The sequence below is a fragment of the Sus scrofa genome, chromosome 5, assembly GCF_054392235.1.
Source record: "Sus scrofa isolate SSC_HxYL_T2T_F1_AM1 chromosome 5, Sscrofa_HxYL_maternal_Yorkshire_Landrace_v2.0, whole genome shotgun sequence".
NCBI classification, from domain to species: domain Eukaryota; kingdom Metazoa; phylum Chordata; class Mammalia; order Artiodactyla; family Suidae; genus Sus; species Sus scrofa.
This window is the reverse complement of record NC_139387.1, coordinates 86,360,764-86,371,224: the sequence shown is the minus strand read 5'-3', so window position 1 is coordinate 86,371,224 and position 10,461 is coordinate 86,360,764. Positions and strand designations below refer to the sequence as shown.

The following is a 10,461-nucleotide window of genomic DNA, read 5'->3' as shown; positions in this document are numbered from 1 at the left end:
TGCCAGTATCATTGTGTTTTATTTGCTTTGTACTGTCATAGGAAAATGGGAAGTGTAAGCTTCCAAGTTTGATTTTCTTTTTTAAATTTGTTTTGGCTTCTTAGGGGTCCCTTGAGATTCCATATGAATGTTGGGATCAGCTTGTGTATTTCTTCCCAATGGCCTTTCTGGGTTTTCAGAGGAATCCTATGGAGTGTGTAGATTGCCTTACCTACTATTGCTATCTTAACAGTACTCTTTCCATTACCATTAGATGTCTTCACATCGATTTAATTTTTCTTTAATTTTTTTATCCATGTTTTATGCTTTCAGTGTGACAGTCTATTTATTTATTTATTTATTGAATTTTTTTTTGGTCTTTTTGGTCTTTTTTTTTAGGGCCGCCCCCATGGCATATGGAGTTTCCCCGGCTAGGGATGGAATCGGAGCTGTGGCTGCCCGCCTACCCCACAGCCGCAGCAATGCAGGTTCCGAGCCGCATCTGCAACCTATACCACAGCTCACGGCAATGCCAGATCCTTAACCCACTGAGCGAGGCTAGGGATTGGACCGGCCTTCTTAGGGACAGACACTATGTCAGGTTCTTAACCCACTGAGCCATGACAGGAACTCACAGTACAGAGCGAGATACTCCCTTCTACTTCCAAGAGTCATGCAAGAAAAGGACTCTTCAGACAGACCCCTCATTCATTCCTTCATTCACTTCTTAATTGGTTCAACAAATAGTTACTGAGGATTTACTGTTGCCCATGCTCTACTTTAGGTGTTGCTTGTTAAGAACAAAGACAGGAAGAGACACATTTTATGTCATTTCTTCCTAAGTTACTATGGAGCTGTAGATCTTGCCAGTGATTTTTTGAGAAGGGAGCAAAGTGGGCATTAGGTCTCAGATCTCAAATGGGACTTCCCGAGAATGAAGTGGGATGTTAGCTATTGGTCAGATAGGTTGATTTATAATTGATGCATAGACAAAAGTATGAGAGGGAGGGGGGAGCAGAAGTGAAGGGGTAGAAAGGGCAAAAATGAGAGAAGAAAGCAAGGCAAGAGCTGTAGAAATGGCTGGTGAGGCCATGAGGATTTTCTTTACTTTTCCCCTCCAGTTTTATGGAGAGATAATTGACATACATCACCATATAAGTTGAAAGCATATGGCATGATGGTTTGATTTATATATATTATGTATGTGTTATATGTATGATATATATATACACACACAGAATATAAATAACCGAAAGAAGGAAAAAAAGAAAGGAAAAAATTCTCCTTGTGATGAGAACTCTCAGGACTTACTCTCTTAACAACATCCCTATGTTCACACAGCTTGTTACCTGTAGTCATCATGTTGGACATTACATCCCTAGTATTTATTTATCTTACATTGGAAATTTGTACCTTTTTTAAAAATGTGTTTGGCTGTACTCATGGCATGTGGCAGTTCCAGGGCCCGGGATCGAACCAGAGCTGCGGCGAATAATGCCGTGTAGTTATCCTGTAGGCCACAAGAGAAATCCAGAAATTTGTACCTCTTAATCACCTTCCTCCAATCCCCCCCCATCCCTCCCTCCATCTCTGGTAACCGCACATCTGCTCTCTTTTTCTATGAGTTTTCTTTGTCCTGATGATAGCTCTTTCTGTCTCCTCTTCTTTCCCACAACTTTCCCTCCTATTGTGAGGAGGCAGTGGAGCCTGGCTTAGGAGCTAAGCCTGGGCTTCTTGGTCAGCATCCTCCTCAGAGCTGCCTTCACCTCCTGGTTCTTCAGGCTGTAGATGAGGGGGTTAAGCAGTGGCGTCACCACACTGTACTGCACAGACAGCACTTGCGCCAAGACTGAGCCGGAAGCTGGAGTCATGTACCTTGAAGGGAATGGCACAAAGAGGTGAACTGAGCTCAGGGCAGTGGCGGGGGTGCTGTTGGTGGCCATGGCCCATCCCATTCTAGGGGCACTGCAAAGAGGGTCCTTAGTGCTGAGTCACTGTTGCTGATAGCAGCATCTAGAAATAACTCAATGGTCATTGAAAGTCAGTCATTTCTGCCTTCAAACACATCCGCATACGAGTGATGTTATACAGAATTGTATAGAAATTGCCCTGCAGAAAAAGGAAGTTCTGCCACATATCAAGTGCTGCATGCTGGAATAGAGCTAAAAACAACATGATGCAGTTCTGTAGCACTTCATACTTTTCAAAGCATCTATCCTTAATAATTATGATGAGGAGGATTTTTTCTCTTCTTTTTTTTTTTTTTTTTTTTTTTTTTTTTTTTACCATTATGCAGCTGTGTGTTTTCATTTTGTGATGACTGTTCCTCACAAAACTACATGCTAATCCATAATGCTGTCGTTGTTCCTAATGTTTATGGTTCTGGGATTTACCCCAGAATCACAGCACATTGGTTTTTATAATGCTTAGTGGAACAGACCTTTTTCCTTTTGGGTACATTTGTCTTTTCTTTTTTCTCTGTTTTTAGGTCTGTACCTGTGGTATATGGATGTTACCAGCTAGGGGTTGAATCACAGCCGGACTTGCTGGTGTTCGCCCCCGCCACAGCAAGGCAGGCCTGAGCTGCATCTGTGACCTATGTCAAATCCTTAAGCCACTGAGCAAGGCCAGGCATCGAAGCTGCATCCTCCTGGGTACTAGTTGGGTTCTTAACTCGCTGGGCCACCTTGGGAACTCCTAGGTACATTTTCCTTTAACTCAGAAAAGAAGCCTAGCTTGGTAAATAAAGTGAAAGATAAAAATCTGTATGTCTGAAGATTTAGCACAAATAGGAACTCAAGTTAATAAGATTCAATTTGTGGAAGCATCTTGTTAAGTGTCACTGGGAATATTTCTCAAAGATTCGTTTAAAACTTTTTTTTAAACTTCAATGTTGCCCCTTCAAATTTTTTTGTTTTTGAAATTGGAATGTTCTTTGTGGGTTCTGATGCACGTGGTTAAAAAAATTTCATTTACTCTCATTTTTTCCCTTGAATTTATTCCTCATAACATTGCTGTGAAGTATGTGGGAGAAATCTTCTACCCCCTTGTGGTAAATGAGGAAACTGAGAAGGTTGAAGAGATTTGTCCTCAGGCTCAGGTGAGCTCCCCTGGATCAGTCTTTATCCTTTCCTGCCCCTGACCCCTTCCCAAGTAACAAGCAGGTGGGAAAACTGTAGCGCAATCTATGCAAAGCCATCTCTAGCTCACTGGTGGAAATCGCAGGCCCTTCATTGTTCTTCCTCCTGGTAAGCAAGGACCCATCAACTAGAGCGTGTATGTTTGAGAGAAACACGGTAGAAAAGAGCATGAGGTCTGAAGTCAGGCTCCGTTACTAGCTTCTTCTGGGACCTTTGAAAAAGTCCCTGGCCACTCCTGAAACTCAGGTTTCTTACCTGAAAATGAGGTTAATATTTCTCTTGTCGTGTGCTACATACTAACATTGAGCTTGATTGTGTAAAGCAGCTATTGTGTGTAGAAGGTGCCTGATAAATCGTCGTAGGACAAATAAGCTCTGAGACCCATCTTCTAGACTTCCATTTCCAAGAGAAATGGCCTCTGTTTCAAGGATGATATGTTTATTTTAATTTTAATTTTTGCCTAGCACTGACAAAAGCGCTACCAAAAGCTCTCTGGTTTCCTTTTGAGAACTCTGAAATCATAGTTAATGAAAGTCGGGAAGTCTTTGGTGTTTATGTGAGCTTATTTTCAGCGTTTGAAAACTGGGCCTTGGAAAGAAAATAGATTGTTTTGTGATCCACACATCTAGTCAACAGCAGAGCTAGAACTCTAACTTCCAGTGCAGTTCTTTTCTTGCTCCTTTGCAATGACTTGAGCAAAAGACTGAGGCTCCTCTCGAGTGAGAAAGAGCCTGCACAAGAGATATTTAAAATGCTCAAAGGAAAAAATATGCAACCTAGAATACTCTATTCAGCAAGAATATCATTTAAAATAGAAGGGGAAATAAAAATTTTTCCCAACAAACAAAAACTTAAAGAATACAGCAACACAAAACCCAGGTCAAAGGAAATATTGAAATGGCTTCTCTAAACCAAAAAGAAAGGAAGGAAAGGGAAGAAAAAAGAAAAGAAAAAAAAAAAAAGAAGAAGAAGAAGAGGAAGAACTAGGACTGAGGAAACTGCAATCAGAGAGCAGTCACTCAAATAAGCCAGCATACAGATTTAATCATGAACATGCTTCTAACAAAACAAAATTAAAAAGAAAAAAATAAAAAAGAGTCATCAAAACCATAAAATGTGGGCAAGGGATGTCAGGAGGTAAATAACCCTTTTTGTTTATATGTATGTCTCTCTTCTTAATTTTAATATAGTAATGAAGTGTTTGAACTTACAGGACCATCAGGCTAAAACACACATTTATGGGAAGGGGTTGGCATACTTAAAAAACAGGGCAACCACAAGCCAAAACCAAATATTGCATTTGCAAAAAATGAAAAAAAACACTCAAGCAGATAATAACACAAGACCATCCAACCAAAAAAAAAAAAAAAAAAAAAGGAGAACCATAGAATCAACTGGAACACGAGATTCAAATGGCAATAAATAATCATCTATCAATTATCACCTTAAATGTCAATGGACTGAATGCCCCAATCAAAAGACACAGAGTGGCTGAGTGGATAAAAAGGCAAAAACCTTCAATATGCTGCCTACAAGAAACTCACCTTAGGACAAAAGATACATATAGATTGAAAGTGAAAGGGTGGGGAAAAATATTTCACACCAATAGACATGACAGAAAAGCAGGAGTCGCAACGCTCATATCAGACAAAATAGACTTTAAAACAAAAGACATAAAGAAAGACAAAGTAGGACACTATTTAATGATTAAGGGATCCATCCAAGGAGAGGATGTTACTATTGTCAACATATATGCCCCAAATACAGGAGCACCCAGATACATACAACAAATATTAACAGACATAACGGGAGATATTGATGAGAATACAATCATAGTAGGAGACCTAAATACCCCCCTCACATCAATGGACAGATCCTCTAGACAGAAAACCAATAAAGCAACAGAGATCCTAAAGGAAACAATAGAAAAGTTAGACTTCATTGATATCTTCAGGACACTACATCCAAAAAAAGCAGAATACACATTCTTCTCAAATGCTCATGGAACATTCTCAAGAATCGACCACATATTGGGACACAAAGCTAACCTCAATAAATTTAGGAGCGTAGAAATTATCTCAAGTATCTTCTCTGACCACCATGCCATGAAATTAGAAATCAACCATGGGAAAAGGAAAGAGAAAAAACCTACTCCATGGAGACTAAACAACATGCTACTAAAAAACCAATGGATCAATGAGGAAATCAAGAAGGAAATTAAAAACTACCTTGAAACAAATGATAATGAAGACACAACCTCTCAAAATCTATGGGATGCTGCGAAAGCAGTGCTCAGAGGGAAATTTATAGCAATCCAGGCCTTTCTCAAAAAAGAAGAAAGATCCCAAATTGACAACTTAACCCTCCACCTAAACGAATTAGAAAAAGAAGAACAAAAAAGTCCTAAAGTCAGCAGAAGGAAGGAAATTATAAAGATCAAAGAAGAAATCAATAAAATAGAGACTCAAAAAACAATAGAGAAAATTAATAAAACCAAGAGCTGGTTCTTTGAAAAGGTGAACAAAATTGACAAACCCCTGGCCAGACTCACTAAAAAGAGGAGAGAAAGAACCCAAATCACCAAAATTATAAATGAAAAAGGAGAAATCACAACAGATACAGCAGAAATACAAAAAACCATAAGAGAATACTATGAACAACTGTATGGCAACAAGTTTGACAATCTGGAAGAAATGGACAATTTTCTAGAATCTTACAGCTTGCCAAAACTGAATCAAGCAGAAACAGACCAACTGAACAGACCGATCACTAGAAATGAAATTGAAGAGGTCATAAAATCACTCCCTACAAATAAAAGTCCAGGACCAGATGGCTTCACAGGTGAATTTTACCAAACATATAAAGAGGAATTGGTGCCCATCCTCCTTAAACTCTTCCAAAAGGTTGAAGAAGAAGGAATACCCCCAAAGACATTCTATGAGGCCACCATCACCCTCATTCCAAAACCAGACAGAGATACCACCAAAAAAGAAAACTATCGCCCAATATCATTGATGAATATAGATGCAAAAATTCTCAACAAAATCTTAGCCAACCGAATCCAACAACATACCAAAAAAATTATACACCATGACCAGGTTGGGTTCATCCCAGGTTCACAAGGATGGTTCAACATACGCAAATCAATCAGCATCATACACCACATTAACAAAAAAAAGGTCAAAAATCATATGATCATCTCAATAGACGCAGAAAAAGCATTTGACAAAGTTCAACATCCATTCATGATCAAGACCCTCGCCAAAGTGGGTATAGAGGGAACATTCCTGAATATAATCAAAGCCATTTATGATAAACCCACAGCAAATATAATCCTCAATGGGGAAAAACTGAAAGCCTTCTCACTCAAATCTGGAACAAGACAGGGATGCCCACTCTCACCACTGCTCTTCAACATCGTTTTGGAAGTCTTAGCCACAGCAATTAGACAAACAAAAGAAATAAAAGGCATCCATATAGGAAGAGAAGAGATCAAACTGTCACTGTATGCAGATGACATGATTCTCTACCTAGAAAACCCTAAGGACTAAACCCCAAAACTCCTTGAAATGATTCATAAATTCAGCAAAGTGGCAGGATATAAGATTAACATTCAGAAGTCAGTTGCATTTCTGTATACCAGCAATGAAACATTAGAAAAGGAATACAAAAAAATGATACCTTTTAAAATTGTACCTCACAAAATCAAATACCTCGGAATACACCTGACCAAAGAGGTAAAGGACCTATATGCCGAGAACTATAAAACTTTAATCAAAGAAATCAAAGAAGATGTAAAGAAATGGAAAGATATTCCATGTTCCTGGATTGGAAAAATCAATATTGTGAAAATGGCCATACTACCCAAAGCAATCTACAGATTCAATGCAATCCCTATCAAATTACCCATGACATTGTTCACAGAACTAGAACAAACAATCCAAACATTTATATGGAACCACAAAAGACCCAGAATCGCCAAAGCAATCCTGAGAAACAAAAACCAAGCAGGAGGCATAACTCTCCCAGACTTCAAGAAATACTACAAAGCCACAGTCATCAAAACAGTGTGGTACTGGTATCAAAACAGACAGACAGACCAATGGAACAGAATGGAGAATCCGGAAATAAACCCTGACACCTATGGTCAATTAATCTTTGACAAGGGAGGCAAGAACATCAAATGGGAAAAGGAAAGTCTATTCAGCAAGCATTGCTGGGAAACCTGGACAGCTGCATGCAAAGCAATGAAGCTAGAACACACCCTCACACCATGCACAAAAATAAACTCCAAATGGCTGAAAGACTTAAATATACGACAGGACACCATCAAACTCCTAGAAGAAAACATAGGAAAAACACTCTCTGACATCAACATCATGAATATTTTCTCAGGTCAGTCTCCCAAAGCAATAGAAATTAGAGCAAAAATAAACCCATGGGACCTCATCAAACTGAAAAGCTTTTGCACAGCAAAGGAAACCAAAAAGAAAACAAAAAGACAACTTACAGAATGGGAGAAAATAGTTTCAAATGATGCAACTGACAAGGGCTTAATCTCTAGAATATACAAGCAACTTATACAACTCAACAGCAAAAAAGCCAATCAATCAATGGAAAAATGGGCAAAAGACCTGAATAGACATTTCTCCAAGGAAGATACACAGATGGCCAACAAACACATGAAAAAATGCTCAACATCGCTGATTATAAGAGAAATGCAAATCAAAACTACCATGAGATACCACCTCACACCAGTCAGAATGGCCATCATTAATAAATCCACAAATAACAAGTGCTGGAGGGGCTGTGGAGAAAAGGGAACCCTCCTGCACTGCTGGTGGGAATGTAAACTGGTACAGCCACTATGGAGAACAGTTTGGAGATACCTTAGAAATCTATACATAGAACTTCCATATGACCCTGCAATCCCACTCTTGGGCATCTATCCGGACAAAGCTCTACTTAAAAGAGACACATGCACCCGCATGTTCATTGCAGCCCTATTCACAATAGCCAGGACATGGAAACAATCCAAATGTCCATCGACAGATGATTGGATTCGGAAGAGGTGGTATATATACACAATGGAATACTACTCAGCCATAAAAAGGAATGACATAATGCCATTTGCAGCAACATGGATGGAACTAGAGAATCTCATCCTGAGTGAAATGAGCCAGAAAGACAAAGACAAATACCATATGATATCACTTATAACTGGAATCTAATATCCAGCACAAATGAACATCTCCTCAGAAAAGAAAATCATGGACTTGGAGAAGAGACTTGTGGTTGCCTGATGGGAGGGGGAGGGAGTGGGAGGGATCGGGAGCTTGGGCTTATCAGACACAACCTAGAATAGATTTATAAGGAGATCCTGCTGAATAGCATTGAGAACTATGTCTAGATACTCATGTCGCAACAGAAGAAAGGGTGGGGGAAAAACTGTAACTGCAATATATACATCTAAGGATGACCTGACCCCCTTGCTGTACAGTGGGAAAATAATAATAATAATAATAAAAAAAAGAAAGAGCCTGCAGTTATACTCAGGTGATATAGTATGGCATACCTGGAAACTCCTGAAGCATAGAAGATGGTGACCACAAGGAAATGAGACGAGCAGGTAGAGAAGATCTTGCTCCGACCTGTGGCAGAGTTGATCCTTAAGGCTGTCATGACGATACGGGTGTAGGAACCCAGCAGGAGAACAAGGGTGCCAAGTCCCAGGATTACCATGGTCGTCAGGATGGAGGCAATGCTAACGGAGGGGTCAGAGCAGACCAGCAGGAGCACTGGGGGAAGCTCACAGGCAAAGCTCCGGACAAGGTTGGGGCCACAGAAGTGATGCTGAGCCAGGAGGATGGTGTTAACTAAGCCCGTCCCCATTCCTATGGCCCAGGATGCTCCCACCAGGCCAGTGCACACCTTCCTGTTCATAGCCACCGCATACAACAGTGGGTGGCACACAGCCTGGAACCGGTCATAGGCCATGACTGAAAGGAGGCAAGCTTCAGTGGCTCCAGAAAATATGACCAAGGAGATCTGGGCGAAACACTCAAGGAGGGATATCGTCTTCCACTTGGAAAGAAGGTGCTCTAGCAGCTTAGGGACAATGATGGAGGAATAGAAGGCATCCAGGAAGGAGAGGTGGCTGAGGAAGAAGTACATGGGGCTGTGGAGGTGGGAATCAGTACTGATCACCAGCAGCATCAGCAGGTTCCCTGTGAAGGTCAGGAGGTAAACCACCAGGAATGTTACAAATAGTACTGCCTGGATGTGAGGGTTGTTAGATAGTCCTAGGAGAACAAATTCGGTGACCGTGGTTGTGTTGCCACCTTCCATGGAGCATTCAAGTTTCCTTTGCGAGGGACTAGAAGAGAAAAGAAGGCTCAAATGTGTTTCGAGTCTGAGTGTGGCTGGGGATGGGGCACAATGAATAAAGCTTCAGGAGTGACCCAGCACAGAACATGTCGTGGAAGCAAGCTTGCCATGCCAGACCTCATCAACCCTTCCCAGCTCAGGGCAATAACCTAATCTCAGCTCAGGTAGAGACGGTTGGAAGGAGGAGTGTAGAGAATCAAATCTGGAAGGAAAGACGAGGAGAACAGAGATGATCCAGACTGGAGAAGGAAAGGGAGTTGTCAAAAGACTCCAGGGCACTGGAGTGTGCTCTTCCGTACAGGAAGGCTCACTGGCGTAGTGAGTAAGCAATAAGCATTTTGGCCAACCATCTGGTTGACAGGCTGTGATGCAGGTTTGAATGATTGATAGAGGTATGGGGACACCTACTGATGGCACAAATCATTTCTCTGTCACTGTAGGTTCGTGAATAAGTCACTTGGGCTCCTCATTAAAGGGAATCTGGCAAAACTAGATGGTTTCTGTCGTCCATTCCAGGTTAGACATTCTACAGCTTGGGGGACAGTCTTCCTTGGGTATGTCTGGATACTAAATGGAAACGTTCTCCCCTCCTGTGTCTCCCTAAGCCTAGGTGGCCCATGAGTTGTCTTCTTTCGCGGAAGTTGGGCACAAGGAAGCCGTCAAATTGGAGGTGAGGGCTGTGCTCATCAGTTTCTCTAAGGGCTTCCCATTCCAGGATGTATGTGAGCCTATAATGTCCATTGTTTGCCCTGTAACCTTAGGGCTTAACATGAGAGTGCATGAAGTTTGTGATGTTCTCTGAGTTGGTACTAGGGGATCTGGATAAAGCCCAGTCAAATTTGGACCACCTTCTATGCATCACAGGGAGGGAAAAAGGAAAAAAAAAAAAAGAGGAGAAGTTAAAGAACACCAAGACTACTTAGGATAATGTGCAGTTAGAGGGTTTGGTCTAGAC

General features: G+C 41.0%; 1 protein-coding gene across 1 annotated transcript; it reads right to left on the bottom strand.

Annotated features, from left to right (window-relative positions):
• Window positions 1-1,691: 1,691 nt before the first annotated feature.
• Window positions 1,692-9,467, bottom strand: LOC146403506 (olfactory receptor 5BS1-like). The gene is made up of 2 exons (XM_085024896.1): window positions 8,695-9,467; window positions 1,692-1,854 (listed from the first exon to the last, which is right to left on the bottom strand). The coding sequence occupies exons 1-2, from the start codon at window positions 9,465-9,467 to the stop codon at window positions 1,692-1,694; spliced, it is 936 nt and encodes a 311-aa protein (XP_084881022.1).
• Window positions 9,468-10,461: the final 994 nt, after the last annotated feature.